Source organism: Astatotilapia calliptera, chromosome 3 (assembly GCF_964374335.1).
Source record: "Astatotilapia calliptera chromosome 3, fAstCal68.1, whole genome shotgun sequence".
Taxonomy (NCBI): Eukaryota; Metazoa; Chordata; class Actinopteri; order Cichliformes; family Cichlidae; genus Astatotilapia; species Astatotilapia calliptera.
Window position 1 is genome coordinate 16,950,813 of NC_137424.1, and position 17,815 is coordinate 16,968,627.

The following is a 17,815-nucleotide window of genomic DNA, read 5'->3' on the forward strand; positions in this document are numbered from 1 at the left end:
AATGATCAGAGTTATAATATTTCCCACTGCCTGCTGTGTGCCGTGACCTTTGACCTGCTAAAGACAGTCAGCTGTGGATTATTCATTGTTGTGTCTGATACTTAGAACTGTGAGGAAGAACACTACACAGTTAATCAGGGTCCCCTCTCTCTGAATCAGGGAAGGTGGGCAGGCCGCGTGTGGGCCGCGGGCCATACGTTGAGTCTCACTGTTTGAAATGTGAACATTGTTGTGCTGCAGTCAATGGACTAAACCAGAGAAGAAGAAAACAGACTTTACCATGAAGATCCTCAGTGTGGATCAGTATAATATCAGCCTGATGTCTGCAGTTTAGTGTCAGCACAACTTTCACATCATATTCATCTCAGCACAACTAAAACATGCTGACTGACCCCAGAGTTTCAAGTCCACATCCTGGACTCTCCAGGAAACCACACAGATGCTTCACTCCTGAATCCTGCAGCTTGTAGTTGGAGCTCAGGTCCAGCTGTCTCAGATGGGAGGGGTTGGACTTCAGTGCTGCTGCCAGATAATCACAGCTGATCTCTGACAAACCACAGTCCCTCAATCTGTATAAAGAATGAAAGATGTAAGTTTATTAGACAAAGTGTGAGCTTGAAATCATTCAGTGTTTCATCATCTGTTCAGAGCTGAAGAAGGTTCAGAATGTAGAAGTTTAGAAAATGGAAACTCCAAACAGCTGAAGCCAACAGGAAGCAGCTTCAAACAAACACAACAAGAGAAAAAACTCTGAATGTTTCACATTAAAGTCGTACATTTATCACAAAGCTCAATTATGTGACAGACATTTCATCCCATGTCAGTTTGGCCTCATCCTGGGCCGGATTATCCAGCACACACTCTGACCACAGGCCCAGGGGCCACGCACAGCTGGGCTCCATCCAAGAGACAGCAAACAAACCAACACAATAATAAAAAGCACCATGTGATCTTCTTACATCTTCAAGACAAACATAGTAAAAACATGAGCATATTTGTTTCCTGATAAAATGATGTGACAGGTAGAACAGAGTAAAGTGGTGGTGTTACTGTTAAGTCTAATTGTTGAATGTTGCCATTGTGTTTCTTAAATTTGTACAGTCTTAGTTCAAGCAGTAGGATCAAAGCCATTCCTTTGATCCTGACCACCTCTCCAACCACTCTGTGCTGGGGGAGGTTTTATTGTAGATACATCCTATCTGAAAGATCTGTTTCTTTTGATGTGAGCTTCCTGGGTTTATGACCCTTTGGTCAGCAGGAGGTAACACACACACACACACACACACACACACACACACACACACACACACACACACACACAGTGCCTTGTCTATGTAACCAAAGGGGGGTTGCAAGGGGAGGTGCTTTGTAAACTATTGTTTGAAGATTGTCAATAAAAGGCAGCGAGAGGAGGCCACCATTGGGGTCATTGTCGTGCTGGACACAGACGAGGCCTCCCTTGCGCAAGTAATGGATCGATCGACTGTCTTGTTTTCTTCATGATGAATAAGTCTCTAGAATTAGCGGGGTTTGTGGAAACACAGACCCAACATTTATTTGGTCCTTCGGAGCCGGAGCCTAACACATTGCATCCACCGAGGAGAGGGAGAGGACGCCACCGCAACGTCTGGGATGATTGACGTAAAGCCCTGGTGTTTTTGGCTTGCCACCAGGCCGGGAAGTTTGCTCCTGACCTCCCCTCGGGATGGATGACGATTGACGGGATCCAGAGGCTCTTCCCATGAACGTAAACAAACAGTGAGTACAGAAGGCCTTAGAGAGCGGCTACGGGCTGTGCGTTAAACGTGAGTCCGGGAGCGCGCTAGCCGCGTGAGAGAGACGCAGGCTTCTCCGCCATTTGGGGCGTAGAGAGTTCTCCGCCATTTGGGGCGTGGAGATAACCTAGGTTCGGCGTCTCCGCCGTGAAGGAGTCCGGAATCTCCGCCATTTGGGGTGTTAGAGAGTGTCCGAAGGTTGAATTCTCCGCCATTTGGGGCGTTTGAGAGTTTTCAACAGAGAGCGCTAGCTGTGCGTGCAGACGCAAGCGATAGGCCTATGTTGTGTGTGTGTGCGGGCCAGACGTGGTCTGTGTGAGTGTGGCTGATTGTTAATGGAGAATAAAATGTGTAAGTCTGCCTTAGAAGGAGATTTAAAATTTATGGAGAAATTTTTACCAGGCAGCACGCAGTATGTAGGTTGTTGGCGTAAGAAATGTGGATTTGAAGGGACATTAGTGGAAGTTCAGTGTAAAATGCTGGTAGAAAGAATAGCTGTAAGTGTAGCTGGTAAAACAGGTAAAGCGAAGCAGAGGAAGGAATTGCAGTTAGCAATTGCTAAGTTGTGGCTGGAGCAGGTTCAGAAGAGGAGAGAAGCAAGAATGTTAGCAGAAAGTAGAGCCAGAGAAGAGCGTGAGAGAGCAGAGGCTGAGTATGGAGAGACATTGGGAGAAGCATTGAGTCCAAGACAGACTGGGCAGGGTAGGAAACAGAAAGTAAAGTTAGTGAACACAAACGTTACAACTACATATCCATCCCTGACACAAAACAAACAAACAAACAAAAAAAACATATGGTGTTTCTGTCCCAGAGTGTGAAGATGAAGAAAGTTTTTCTCCTGATCCAGTCCGTGAGTGTGTCTGACGTCATGGTGTGTGTGAAAGGTATCCAGCTGGGGCAGACGTGATTCTGCAGGTCACCTGCCCAGTGGACAAAAAGAAATAAAATAGTTGTGTGGATGAATGATAGCACGAAGAGTGTTTGGTGTTTCTAAGTCTGAAACAGCTGTAATGCTATTTTCTGTTTTGGAGAAAAGTACAGTTAAAGAAAAAAAAAACAGAGAGAGATGTGTGTTGTTTTAAGCAGTGATGAGAATAATGAAAGTGTGATGAGAGAAGAACACAAAAACATACTGAAAATGCATTAACTATACTAACCCTACATGCATTTACACATAAATGATACTCATGAAGACCAGACAGCATCTTAAGCATGAGATTCTGTTTGTCATCTTGTCCAAGTCACTAGTAAGATGAAAGTGATACATAGACTAGTGGACTGAATATTATAGGAGGACAGATGGTTGCATCATAGATGAGAGGTTTTAAATGAGTGAGCTGAGTGAGCTGATTGTGAGTTTCTGGTGTGTGAAGAAGTTTTACCATGGCACACATTTAGTTACATGAGAACTAAAACTTATTATGTGCTAAGACAACAGGGTTATGCTGTATGTTGTGTGTGATTGGATGAATGTTTGAGATTAAACTGGCTGTTTGATTTGTCTTTTGTTATTTAAGTTGAGCCTGCCAATTGGGTTGTGACGATTTATCCCCCTGGCATGAAGAACACGTGTCATGACTTAAACAAGGCCTTTCTTTCCTTTGATTTCCTTTATTTTCTTTCTTTTATTTTGTTACTTTCATGGTGCACTGAAAGTTTTGTTTGATGATCTCTGTTTGAGCACGATCAGAATCGAAGCATCGTCGAGAAAACTGTTGCAAAGTGAGCTTCTCCAAAATTAAAATGGGCTCAGGAGAAATCCACTTATTTGAGACAAGTTCCTGTCCAAAAGGATTCAGCGAGAAAATCCAGTCTAAATTATTTTTCTTTTTGAAATGACGTTGTTTTGCTGAGCGTGGAAACGGATGCGACGATAATTTCCACAATTAGCAAAAGAAGGAATCACTGAGTGAATGAGTAAGAGTTTTAAAATAAATGGGAAACTGACTGACTGACAAAAGCTGACAAGACTGACTGACTTAACACCATTGTGTGAAGTCAACCCCCACCTGACAAAGGTGTGGATGTGTCTCTGTGTGTGTCTCTGTTGCAGGAGCAGAAGGAGACCACAGGAGGAAACTTGGGTCACATGACTATGTGAACTCTGAAAATTTAACCTTTTTAGTTTAAATTCTATGTCTGTGAATTTACCATGTGTGTGTCATTCACTACCTTGTGTTGCTCACAGAGATTACTGTGAGAAAGTGTGTACACACCTGCGCAGCGCTAACATTTACATTTCTCTTTACAGCAGATGGTTAATCATGTGATTTGATCATGTGGTTTACAGCAGGACACAACTTAATGATGTTTCTCTACCACAGGATTACTGAGATTTTGTATGAAGAGAACTGTAGTTACAGGCTATATGTTGATGATGAAATTACACTGTGTTTTTGAGAGAATGTTACAGGGAAGAAATGAATGCAGTGTGAGACATACTGTGATGAGACCATTGTTACTTTTTCCACAGCGAGTGTTAACTTTATGACTTTTCACAGCTCCTCTGGAATCTGGATGGCCGACACCTGACAACCGGGATGAACCTTGTGTTTGGCTAATGTTGTTTTTCTTTAAGAGTGCTTGTAAAGGATTCAGCACAGACAGACGAGTGACAATTGAACAGATGTGCAGTGGTTACAGAATAGTTACATCGGGGCCCATTATCTGACCACACTGTTGGGCTCATGGTGAGTAACAAACTTAAGGGACGTCACTGATTACAATGTGGAATGACGGTGAGATGTTAAATAATTTGGAACAAATTATGGGGAAAAGTAGGAGTTTAATGAGTTTAGAATAAACCTGCAATGATACTTGTCTCTGTGATGCTGAATACTTTATTACTCTTATGATCTATAGTTGGTTGCAAATGTGAAGTTGTTTTAATTTTAAGACTTTGTCTTCTAGGATACAGGAGCTGGGAGCTAAACAAGCTGAACATTTCAATGCTGACTAATGTTTTTACACAGGGTTACAGCTTGGAGTGAAGCTGCTCCAAGGGACAAACCTTGGAGATTGTTTTAGGGAGACTGTGCAACACTCTTGTACATGTCTCATTGGGGAGTTGACACATGGCGAAAGCCGTGTGGCGAGAGGAGTGTCATTTTTTAATTTGTAGATATCGTGAGGTGCCATGACGAGAAGGAGTGACTGAGAGGATCGTCCACAAGATGGAAGCTGAGGCCAGGAGAGAGTTTTGAGGAGGATCGGAGATCACCTTCAGCACAGAGAGCTGTGTTACTGGTCTTCCAAAGGATCGTCACGAGGAGACTTTGCACAGCAAATCTTAAATAAGATGAAAGAGTTTCGACGTTGACGTTAAGGAAGACAACTAAGCTGTTTGCGTGTCGAGGAGCCTGTGCCATCACCAGGGAAGTCTCAAATGTCCCAGGAATGGGTGGACCAAAGACCAGCTTTCCAGAGTCATTATTTTGTTTTAGGAGTTTTATTTTTCATTTTGTTAGACATGGCACAGTTGAAAGTAAAAGAAGACCACTCTAATTTGTCATGTGTTGTCATATTTTGATATATTTGATTACTTTTCATTGGTTATATTATATCGGGTAAAAATCACCCGGCATTAGTGATCATGTTACTATTTATAGCGATAGTGTTCTAGGGTTAAATCTTCAGCAGCGTTGGAAAATGGAACCTGAGGGAGCGTGCCAAGCTCCAGAAAGTGACAGCGCAGAGGAGGTCCAGCGATGGACTTGTGGTTCTGTGAACAGCACAAATGCCAGGTGACTGTAAAATAACTAACAGCACTTTTTCCACAAGTGAAGCCAGTAACTTACTATCCTAAAAGATTAGCTCTAGTTGCTCGTGCTTTACCTCCATGCGTGAGATCAGTATGTGCAGCAGTTTAAGCTGTACAATGTTTCAATAGTTTATTTCACCTTTTGACATTGTTAGTTCCACACGAGGTAGATGTCTACTACTGCAGACTAAACTTACATTTCTGACACCTACAAGACACTTGTCTTTAATGTTACTCTCACAACCACACATATTACCATAAAGTGGTGCACAATTCTGAATCTGTCCAACCCTTTTTGCCAACGGAGGAGGGCACTTCTCATGAGTGTAGAGAGCGCGAGGAGAAGAAGTGTAAGCTGAGGGATGACTTAATAGATGTGCCACTCGTTGAGGGAAAGGTTTGGTTTGCTGATGGTTTGAGTTTTACAACAGCAGAGGGACAGACTAGAACACGTTTTACTGTAGCAGACAGTGAGAGAGAGTTATCTATGTAGGACAACTAGCATGTTTCATATTTGCTTGAGCAGCAGAGATGCTAGCTTTAACGGAAGTGTGTAAAGCTGTAGAGAGACAATATACACTGATAGGCAGTATACATTTGCTACTGTACATTTCTTTGTAGTGCAGTGAGTGAGACGAGGTGTGACAACCTCTACAGGGAAACCTGCAGAACACACCAAACTCTTGCAAAATCTGCTGGAGGCAGTGTTATTAACCAGTAGAATTGCCGTTTGTAAATGTGCAGCACACATGTGAGGGAAAGATCCAGTTGCATTAGGGAAAGTTTTTGCAGATAAGATCACAAAAGAAGCAGCTGTAGTTAAACATGGTGTTAACCTTTTATCAGTACAGCATCAGCAGACATGCAGGCCCACTCACCTACAGCAGGAAAACAGTTGTGACTTACAGAGGGAGCAAGCTTGCAGGATGATTTTTTATCTGTGTGATAAACCAGTACTGCCTGATAATTTGTATAAGACTGCTGCTATTTTGAGCCATTGGCTTTGCCATGTCTCAAACAGGAGGGAAATGAGCAGTCGTTATATTCATTCTAGGATTATTAAATACTTTTTAAAAAAAAAAACTTTTGCAGGCAGAGAGAACTAATGGAATAGTAAAGTTAAGATTTAGGAAGACAGGCAGGACATGGTTAGACTGTATAGAATAAGTACATGAGGATTACTCCAACAGAGAATGGTCTGACTCTTTGAGATTACACATGTTAGAGCATTTAGAGTTCCAGTCTTCTGTAGTGATGATAGAAAAGCAGAAGAGAGAGCGTATTAGCAGATTAGATGCTTGAAAATGTTTAAAAGTAAAGTAGTCATGAGAACAAATGATCTGCCAGATGATTCTGTTTCTCCGCAGGAGCAGAGTCTGAAGTCTGGAGATTGGATGTTGATAAGGCCATGGAGAGGAAGTGCTGGTCCAGTCCACGATGGGAAGGTCCATATCGGATGCTGCTGACGACGACCACAGCAGTGAAGATTGCTGGAAGGAACACTTGGATATATCAAGCGCACTGCAAGAAGGTGACACACATCCAGGCCAGCTCGGAGTAAGTGGCAGGAAGACCGGGAACAAAGGGGGGGGGAAAGCCTCCAGGGCCCCTCGTCTCAATCCGGTGAAGAAACCAACTGAGCCACAGGTACTCATCAGAATGGCTGGGAATGTGCTGTGCATCTTCTTGTGCCTGTGGACCCTGAGTGGGATGACAGGAGCGCATTGGGACAGAGCAAATCACACCCAGTACCCGCATGGGTTTTCAACCAACTACTGGTGGCAGTTTAAGAACACAACCGCTCACATAAAGAATGAGACCAATGGTTATGCTTGTGATGCCACTGGCTACACATTCTTCTGGACTGTGGCCCTATAGCATCACTGAGAGCGAGGCAGTTTGTCTGGTTGCTTTAGCAACACATCCGGGAACACTGCCAACTTTTCAACTGCTCTGAACCTGAATGGAAGGTTGATTCACCAGTAGCTGGGAAGGTGAACTGCTCTGGTGAGACAGACCTGCTCGTCTGACTCAAAGAATATGACTTGTTGCAGGACATTGAACAGCTAAACGAACTGGAAACAGGCCAATTGCCTATGTGTATGAAGGACAATGGATTAGCCCAAGTTGGAGATCAACCATGGAACATGGCAACATCACCTATTCTTTTGTCTTCTGCAAGAAGGATGTAAACAGAGAAGCCTTTTGTCTACATTACATCATGAACACTTGAGGTTTCGAGCCAAGAAGTTCAAAACAGCTTGATCCAATTTCCTTTACAAAGCTTTTTCTGTGGTGACAACAGGACAGGAGAAGAGTTGTAAATGCAGATAATTCACCAGTTGACTCTAACCCCCACAGGATGCCTACAGTGAAAAGATTTGGGGGGTTGATAGGAGTCATAAAGAAGGGTGTTGACCAGGCTGCAGCTTTGAAGTTAGCTGAGAGCCATATGGACAAACAATAAAGTCAACTGATGCGTTTAAATACCTATGTCTGTATACAGTTGGATTGTAGTGACATATGATTTTTGAGAATGATGATTCTTCTTGTTTGACCTTTGACATTCAGTTGTTTACTTGAAGAAATACATAATGAATTGCACGACAGGAGTAGATCCGCCACAAGGCTGGATAGCTTGGTTACCGTCTGGTCCTTGGTGGCATCTTCTTTTGAAAAAATTAATTCCTGTTTTTGGACTGTTGATACTGATTTGCTTATGTATAGGATGTAGTTTACTGTGTATGAATGAAATCTATACTGACACTGTCCAAACAAAGGGTGCATAAGTTGAAATTCAAGAACAATGACAAAAAGGAGGGAAATGTTAAGTCTAATTGTTGAATGTTGCCATTGTGTTTCTTAAATTTGTACAGTCTTAGTTTAAGCAGTAGGATCAAAGCCATTCCTTTGATCCTGACCACCTTTCCAGCCACTCTGTGCTGGGGGAGGTTTTATTGTAGATACATCCTATCTGAAAGATCTGTTTCTTTTGATGTAAGCTTCCTGGGTTTATGACCCTTTGGTCAGCAGGAGGTAACACACACACACACACACACACACTTACATACAGTGCCTTGTCTATGTAACCAAAGGGGGGTTGCAAGGGGAGGTGCTTTGTAAACTATTGTTTGAGGATTGTCAATAAAAGGCAGCGAGAGGAGGCCACCATTGGGGTCATTGTCGTGCTGGACACAGACGAGGCCTCCCTTGCGCAAGTAATGGATAGATCGACTGTCTTGTTTTCTTCATGATGAATAAGTCTCTAGAATTAGCGGGGCTTGTGGAAACACAGACCCAACAGTTACAGCCTTTCTCCCCTCTGCTGCCGAGGCTGTTAGTCTCTCCCAAACTCAGCTACAGGACTTCCAAATGAATGAAAGCAGCAGAAGTGGCTTTACAAATGAAAGAGGAAGAGGAGAAGAAGAGGAGAGGGAGGCCACCCTGACCATCACTCCAGCTGAAAACATCACACTTCTATTAAAGTTGGTGAGAAAATGTTGAGCAGGATGAGCTGCTGGCTAATCTGGAGGCTGTAGCAGCAGCTCACAGTCACAGTGGATTTCCACTCATGAAAAAGCTCTGGCTGCTTCATTTCTCATCTCATATCAGAGACTTTAATGCTTCACTGAAGCTGTACTGTGATGCTTCCATATCCCAGTGAGGCCTCCATAATGATTTCAGCTGTTCTGTACACACACTGTGTGCCCTGTATGGCTCAAAGTCTCTGCAGCCTGTTTTTATCTGCTATCATCAGATCTTCATCATCCTCATTCACATCCCTCACACACTCTACAGCCTCATCAGCACCGACTTCATCTTCACTGACTGATGGAGCACAACATGAACCTGTGGAGGCTGAAACACTGTCCTGTCAAACATCTCCCCGTCACCACTCCACTTCTGTCAGCCTTTAAATGAACCCTGCTCAAGTCTGTCACTTCTGTTTGGAGCCAAAAGGAAAAACTGTTGTTCAGTCGTTTGGAAAGACAACATTTCTGAAAGCACTCAAACTTCTTCACATTTGTCTTCAGACACATCCTGAACATTTAGGAACTAAAGAAAGTTTCAAACATCAAAGACCTGAAATATAGAAAAACAACAACAGCCGCAGTCAGTGAACTCACCTCAGAGTCTCCAGTCGACAGTTTGGACTCTCCAGTCCAGCACACAGAAGCTTCACACCTGAATCCTGGAGGCCATTATTTCTGCTCATGTCCAGCTCTGTCAGATGGGAGGGGTTGGACTTCAGAGCTGAGGCCACAACTTCACAGTGAGACTCTGAGAGTCCACACCGAGTCAGTCTGTGATGATAGAAAATATAAAATGTGTTATTATAAAAGCAGAAAATCTGCATTTTAAACACAGACTGAATGTATATGAAGACAAAACAGAGTGAGGTCATAATCTGATGAATCTGCTCTTCACATCTGTGCTTCAGCTCCTCTTACTGTGTTTGACATGACACAACGATTGAGTCTCTCTCAGACCTGCAGACTTTTAATGAGAATCTTTGTTTGGCTTTAATCTGCTTCTGGCTTTTTCATGGATTTCATGGATGATTTGAGTGATTTCCAGCAGGACACTTAAACATGTCAGTGGACGTCCTAAAGAACATATTCACTGATATGAAACGTGTCATTGAACAGGATCAATATCAGTGGAAACATGGTGGAAACAGCTGTGACTGCATGGATGTGACACACTTCAAATCTGTTCTCCACTCTTGGATTTGGGATCCATGGAGCTGCTGCTGAGTCTGTACAATAAAGGAATGGTGTGGAAGGTTGCAGCGTACGGACACAAACACTTTGTGGTTACAATCTGATTTTATTTTCAACATTAAACTACTAACCTACACTGATCAATGATGTTAATGATCACATCTGGACTCACCCAGCCTTTCTGCAGTTCCTCACAGCTGGAATCAGTCTCTGTCGTCCCTGCTCTGATGTGTTGTACTTCTGCAGGTCCAACTCATCCAGAACCTCCTCTGACATCTGCAGCATGAAGGCCAGAGCTGAGCACTGGATCTCAGAGAGTTTCTTCTTTGATCTGTTCTTTGACTTCAGGAACACTTGGATCTCCTGAAATAATGTGAGGTCGTTCATCTCCATCAGACAGTGGAAGATGTTGATGCTTCTGTGAGGAGAGATTTTATCACTGTTCATCTCCTTCAGGTTGTTGATGACTCTCTGGATGGTTCCTGGACTGATCTCTGTCTGACCCAGCAGACCTACTAAGAGTCTCTGGTTGGACTCCAGACAGAGGCCATGAAGGAAGCGAACAAACAGGTCCAGGTGGCCATTTTTACTCTGGAGGGATTTCTTAATGGCTCTGCTCAGGAAATCATCCAGAGATGGTTTAATGTGGGGAAACCGAAGCAAATTAGTATAATCAAAGTCAGAATCATAACAAAAATCTCCCAAAAAGTTCTTCAGCACCTTTGTCTTCCTGTTGGTGAAACAGTGGAACTTGTAGACAGCAGCCAGAAACTCCTGAATGCTCAGATGAACAAAGCAGTAGACTGGTTTCTGGAAGATCACACACTCTCTTTTGAAGATCTCTGTACAAACTCCTGAGTACACCGAGGCCTCTGTCACATCCAGACCACACTGCTCCAGGTCTTCTTGGTAGAACATGATGTTTCCTTTCTCCAGATGTTCAAACGCCAGCCTCCCCAGCTTCAGAAGAACTTCCCTGTCAGCCTCCGTCAGCTCCTGTGGACTCGTCTCACGTCCCTCATGGTACTTGTTCTTCTTCCTCTTTGTCTGAACCAGCAGGAAGTGTGAGTACATGTCAGTCAGGGTCTTGGGCAGCTCTCCTCTCTGCTCTGTAGTCAACATGTGCTCCAGAACTGTAGCAGTGATCCAGCAGAAGACTGGGATACTACACATGATGTGGAGGCTCCTGGATGTCTTCATGTGGGAGATGATTCTGCTGGACAGCTCTTCATCACTGAATCTCCTCCTGAAGTACTCCTCCTTCTGGGCGTCAGTGAAGCCTCGTACTTCTGTTAGCCTGTCAACACGTGTAGGAGGGATCTGATTGGCTGCTGCGGGTCGGGAAGTTATCCAGACGAGAGCGAAGGGAAGCAGATTCCCCTGGATGAGGTTTGTCAGCAGCTGGCTGACTGATGACTTCTGTGTGACATCAGACAGCAGCTTCCTGTTGGTGAAATCCAGTGAAAGTCTGCTTTCATCCAGGCCGTCAAAGATGAACAAAAGCTGAGAGACAGCCAGCTTCTCTGCTGTGACCTTCTGTAATGTTGGATGGAAAACATGGAGCAGCTCCAGAAGACTGTACTGCTCATCTCTGATCAGGTTCAGCTCCCTGAATGAAAGCAGAACCACCACACTGACATGTTGGTTCTCCAAGCCCTCTGCCCAGTCCAGAGTGAACTTCTGCACTGAGAAGGTTTTTCCAACACCAGCCACGCCGTTGGTCAGAACCACTCTGATGGGTCTCTGTTGGTCAGGTAAGGCTTTAAAGATGTCCTGGCACCTGATTGGAGCGTCATGGAGGGCGTCCATCTTGGAAGCTGTCTCCAGCTGCCTCACCTCATGTTGGGTATGAACCTCTTCACTCTGTCCCTCTGTGATGTAGAGCTCAGTGTAGATCCTGTTGAGGAGGGTTCTACTTCCTGTTTCATCACTTCCTTCAGTCACACGTTCACATCTCCTCCTCAGACTGATCTTATGTTCATCTAAAACCTCCTGCAGACCAACATCTGCTGAAAGAAAGAAAAACAATGAAACTAAAGAGAAAGAAAACTCTTCAATGTCTGAACAACACAAGAAGTCCAGTTTTCAGAAATGAGTCCATCAGCAGACAGATGTTCAGTCTTACTTTGTACACAGCTGCTCTGACTGGCTGTCTGCAGTCCAGCTCTGCTTCTGGATCTTTCTCCACACAGTGCAGAAGCTCTGATGGTGACACAGAAAAGTCACAGTGGAGATACTTCTGTCCATCTTTGATTAGACTCATTATAAAAAGGTAAACAAAGTTTGAACACAGTCATGTTTCCAGTTCACTGACTTACATTTATTCCATGGACACTCACTCTAACCTGAAGCACAGCTACAACCCAACATTGTTGAGGCCTCATCTCCTCCTTTCCTGACTGTAGAGCTTAAATTAAGTTACAGAATTGTTTTATTATATATATATATATATATATATATATATATATATATATACACACACACACACACACACACACACACACACACACACACATATATAAATACAGAGACAGATATAAATAAAATATACAAAGGGGATAAATAGAATAAATAGGAATAAAAAATAAAATAAAAATACAATGTCTCCCTATATAATGTTGTACAGCCCATGTGAGGGTTATCCTCTCTGTGAACCAGATGCTTGATTTCACACAGAGGTCCACCAACTGAATTTGATCAGTTATGGAACGATTTACCTCGACAGGCTCCTTCACTCGCTGCTTTTAAACCTCCTTTAAAACACACTTTTACTCCCTGACCTTTGACCCAGTGTGACATGTTGACTCACTACCTCAGACAGCTTAAAATAGTCTTTTTGTTTTTTGGTGCTGCCTAAAAGAACCGTAAAATATCTGTCCTATATACAGTTATGTTCATATATTTTTGTGCTACATCAGGAAACTCAAAAACATAGTTTTTAATATTTTAATCCTTATTTTTAAAACTTTTTTTGTCATTTTTCTGAATAACACTTTAGGAGGAACGTCTTGATGCATTCTCAATCATCCAGGAAAGTAAATCTCCAAAAGTTGATTCTCTTCATCTGGACGTAGCGTAAATGTGTCCCAGCTGGACTTTTGTCAAAGCTGGAAAGGCTCCTAAAGAAAGTTCCAGTCGATCCAGGAGAGAAGGACAACCGCTGCCTAAGAGAAAACCTGTAGCTATCCCATATGTGTCAGGAGTGTCGGAGCAGCTGAGTCGCATTTTTTCTAAACACTGGGTCTCTGTGGCTTTTAAACCCCAAAACACGCTGCGCCAAAAACTGGTCCACCCCAAGGATCGGGTCCCCCGACACAAACAGAGTAACATAGTGTACGCTGTTAAGTGCAGGAGGATTGGCAGGATTTATACATCGGGGAAACCAAACAACCTCTGGCTACAACACAGAAGAGCTACCTCGTCAGGCCAGGACTCTGCAGTCTATTTACACCTACAGGCCAGTGGACACTCTTTCAATGATGAGGATGTAACATCCCGGACAGGGAGGAACGCTGGTTTGAAGGCGGAGTCAAGGAGGCCATTTACGTGAAAAGGGAAAGACCATCTCTGAATTGAGGAGGGGGCCTAAGGGTACATCTGTCACCATCTTACATGCTGTGATTGCAGCCATTCCCCAACTCTCTGTGAATGGTACTCATGACCATTGATCAGTGGTTGTTGATCAATGGTCATGAGAATTGCATAATTAAGATTAAGGAACTGACCTCACAGCCCATTGTTCCTTCAGTGGGCAGGTTTCAGTCATTATGCAAATGTCCTGTTTATAAGATTGAATCCTGCAGTCAGCTGAGACTGAAGGAGTCACCTGGATGAGAGACGAAATGTTTCTCCCACAAAACGCTACGTCCAGATGAACAGAATCAACTTTTGGAGAAAGTTGAATCAGTATTTCAGCTTTAAGAGGGTATTTTAACACAAACATCAGTCCTTCTACTTAAGTATGTTTGACACTTTGTTTACACCTAAATTAACTTTACTGTTAACCAGTTTTCATGTTTCTGTAATCCACCAGTGTGCTCATGCTTTTTTAAGTGAAAACATATTTTTAATGATCAAATATAATTATGTTTGTTATTTGTGGATTTTAAATGTCCTTGACAGAGACAGATGATGATCATTATCCTGCACTGTGGTCTCAGGTTTGGTCGAGCTAGCACAAAGAATGGCTATGTTGAACTTCCTCCTGGGATCTACACTAAGAAGTGAGTCCAACATTAGCAGGGTCTCTTTCCTTTATCTGGATTCACTTTAGCATTCACAGTCACGTGAAGCTTGTTATTAACTCGATAAGTCAACCCAGGGTTTCAGCTGAGCGCTCACATGAAACACATGGTGTTGGCAGCATCTGATCAATCATATTCATGGAGACGTGTATCAGCAACAGAGCAGCTGAGTTTGCAGAAGGAAGTCAAACTAAACCACAGGAACAATATGAGGAGATTACACACATAATAAAATACTAGCAGTAACACAGCTGCTGCAGACAAATCAGTCGTGTGATCGTGTGTGAGAGGAGAAGGACTGTAAAGGAGTTTGGTGTTAAAAGCTCTGTATGAATGTGGGAGACTTTGAAGGGCTTTAAAAAGGCCAATATAAAATAAAAGGCAGCAAAATTGCTGAGTGTGAAAGTCACCAGACTTATCAGACCTCTGCGATTAAGACCTGTAAGAACACCTGTTTGTACTTGTTGGCATTATATCAAACACACACGTATATTAAGCCTTTGTTTGAACTCTGGTTGAATTTGTTACTTTCAGACTGTGAAACATCACAGAGGCTGCAGCTGCAGATCTTTTATTCACCTGGAAATTTACTTTAAATGTTAGATGGAAAATGTATTGCTCAGTTTAACCAAAGTAAGAACAAGAATCCATAAACCTTCATAAAGACAAACATCTCCCAGAACATTGAGCTGCTGAAGTGTCACTGAAGGGAAAAACTATTTGTCCTCCTCCATCCAGCAACACCTGAAAGACCTGAGTGGAAGCTCCTCCCTACACTGTGTTTGAAGCAAAGCACAAAGGAGACACCTGCTGGAGCAGCTGGAGTCCTACAGACACTCAGCCTCTTCACTACACAAACACCTCCTACAACATCCACTCTTTCCACTCTGACTGCTGTGTTTGTGGAAACACTCCAACACACACCGCTTCACACACCAACATAGAAATGTGTGAAAAAGAGCTGAGCTGATATTAAACATGAGGATTTATTCAAAAATACAGAGTCAGGAACAACATCTAGACACACATTACCTCTCAGCAGCAGAAGAACAGCCTTTAAAGTCTTCACCAGCATCCTTCGACCTGTTGCTCTTTAAGGAAACACAGCTGGGTTCAGGTCCAGGAGATTCTGGCCTCTTATTGATCCTAAAAGAAAAACAATAAATGTCACAGCTTCATGAGACAGGAAGGAAAAACTGGAAATATTAAATTAAAGACATGATGAACAATCTCATAAAAATAATGTACTTACTCTTTGTCACATAACAGTCTTTTGTTAAAGTTTTCAATAATATCGTTCGACTCGTTGCTCTTTAAGGAAACACAGCTGGGTTCAGGTCCAGGCTCTGGATTAGTTTCAGGGTTATGTCCAGCTGAGCCTGGTACGCCCCACAGCTCTGGGCTTTAAAACAACACACACAGAGGTATGAGTGTGAATAATGATGGAGCAGTGATGTGAGTGCTGAGCTGTGACATGGAGAAGAGTCATGGACAGTTAGAGATGGTCATCTCACCTCTGAGCTTTGGTCTGGCTCTCATGTTCCCCACACAGAGTGCTTTTAGAGGGAGGGACTCCCTCCTCTCTGTCCTCACACTGATCCATGCTGCTCAGTTCACATCAGCTCACACACACTTTCTACCTTCACCTGCAGAGGAAACACAAATCATTCATGTGCACATCAACTGAGAGCTGCAGAGGTTGTGTCTGATGTGTTGGACTAACATCCATCTGAGACGCAGCTTTCATCAGTTCACTACAAAAAGTGTCACAGAGCCCAGTTCAGCCTCCAAATCCTCCATTACTGTAGTCCTACAAAGCAGCAGGTCAAACATGGCTGCAGAGAGCAGCTTTATGTCAGTAACCATGTCCAGGACCGAGCTGACTGCTTACAGAGTTCATACTCTAACTGCTAGCTGCTCTGCTAGCTAAGCTAACTCAGTAACAGTGACTCTGACAGCAGTTACTGTGGAACAGCGGCCGAGCTCAGGACACATTCAGTGTGTTTAGTCTGAGTCCTGGACTCTGATTCAATGGATTCAATCCAGCTCAGAGTTTCATGTGTTCATCAGAATAAAATACATGTACTAATATAACAGAAGTAATGCTCTGAATGCAGGACTGTAATGGAGGATAAATAAGGTTTTTACAGCCTGAAAGAAACATTCAGTTCATATATTTGTAGACAGTGAAGCAGCTTTTAATACTGCAGCTGTTTCCTTCACCTGTGTGTGTGTGAGCCACACCTTCATGTGCTGCTTTAGAAATATGTGGTCTGACTGCTCAGACTGAGTCTAGGAGGAAAGTTCACACGCTGGAGAAAGTTTTGTTCCTAACTTTGTCAGAGTTCGGCTCCAAAGACAAAGAAGACGGAGCTCACAGTCTGTAGATGGTCCTCAGTGTGTGTGTGAAGCACACAGGAGTGTGTTTATGTCAGCAAATCAGTGTGTGTGAAGAGTCTGAGGGAGTGTGTGAATGAGACTCAACACTGAACAGTCCAAGAAAAGCGTCTGGACTTCTTTAAGTTTAACTTAAAGAAGTCCAGACGCTTTTCTTTTTGTCTCCATAATGTCTCCATAATGCTGCAATGTTATCTGCCCCAGAAACACTGTGCAGAAGCTCTGATGGTGACACAGAAAAGTCACAGTGGAGATACTTCTGTCCACCTTTGATTAGACTCATTATAAAAAGGAAAACAAAGTTTGAACACAGTCATGTTTCCAGTTCACTGACTTACATTTATTCCATGGACACTCACTCTAACCTGAAGCACAGCTACAACCCAACATTGTTGAGGCCTCATCTCCTCCTTTCCTGACTGTAGAGGTTAAATATGCAACAACCGACAAATAAAAGAATTTGGTTCATTTCAAAGAAATTCACACGGTGACCAAGTAAAGTAACCGTAGTAAAGGAGACAACATCCCGTTGATGGTGGGATTATTTGAAAGATTTGCTTTAGTCACGTCACCAAATGCAGTTGAACCACCCGTGGATCCATGTTTGACCATTCTACCACTCTGAGCTCTGCTTTTGAATCATTTTATTATTATCATCATTCATTTATTCATTCTTTGGAGGGGGGCTATTTCCTAATGCCGCCCTAATAAGCTGATGTTCAAGGGGAAATATAACAGAAACTCTTTCAGTGTTATTCATTAATAAATTAACAGATAAACTGTGAAGAAGAAAAAACTGAGATTTAAAGGAGAGAGTGAGAAACTTGATCATCCATCCTCATAATACATGTTTATCAGTATCTGCTGTGACCATACTGCAGTAATAACTACAAGTCTACATTTCTGTGACTGTTG

The 17,815-nt window shown here is 43.0% G+C and overlaps 3 protein-coding genes and 1 long non-coding RNA gene across 4 annotated transcripts in view; 1 reads left to right on the forward strand and 3 right to left on the reverse strand.

Annotated features, from left to right (window-relative positions):
* The window catches only part of LOC145422960 (protein NLRC3-like), a gene marked incomplete at its 5' end in the record, with an annotated part of 416,117 nt that overhangs the window by 131,279 nt on the left and 267,023 nt on the right, over positions 1-17,815 (reverse strand). The gene's annotated exons all lie outside the window — the stretch shown is intronic.
* The window catches only part of LOC113017568 (protein NLRC3-like), a 238,603-nt gene that overhangs the window by 9,535 nt on the left and 211,253 nt on the right, over positions 1-17,815 (reverse strand). The window lies entirely within an intron of this gene.
* On the forward strand, positions 675-8,761 carry LOC113021316 (uncharacterized). The gene is made up of 2 exons (XR_013905974.1): positions 675-1,758; positions 4,897-8,761. It is a non-coding gene; the product is annotated as an uncharacterized LOC113021316 (long non-coding RNA).
* LOC145425232 (protein NLRC3-like) lies at positions 7,490-12,258 on the reverse strand. Its single transcript, XM_080298207.1, has 2 exons — positions 10,432-12,258; positions 7,490-9,839 (listed from the first exon to the last, which is right to left on the reverse strand). The coding sequence occupies exons 1-2, from the start codon at positions 12,066-12,068 to the stop codon at positions 9,659-9,661; spliced, it is 1,818 nt and encodes a 605-aa protein (XP_080154333.1). The 5' UTR covers positions 12,069-12,258; the 3' UTR covers positions 7,490-9,658.

What these genes read in the sequence shown, in the direction of transcription:
- LOC145425232 (XM_080298207.1), bottom strand. Translation starts at nt 12,068, where the DNA reads ATGGACGCCCTCCATGACGCTCCAATCAGGTGCCAGGACATCTTTAAA. An exon ending in AGGAACTGCAGAAAGGCTGG is followed by an intron (nt 9,840 to 10,431) that starts GTGAGTCCAGAT and finishes CTATCATCACAG; the next exon opens with ACTGACTCGGTGTGGACTCT.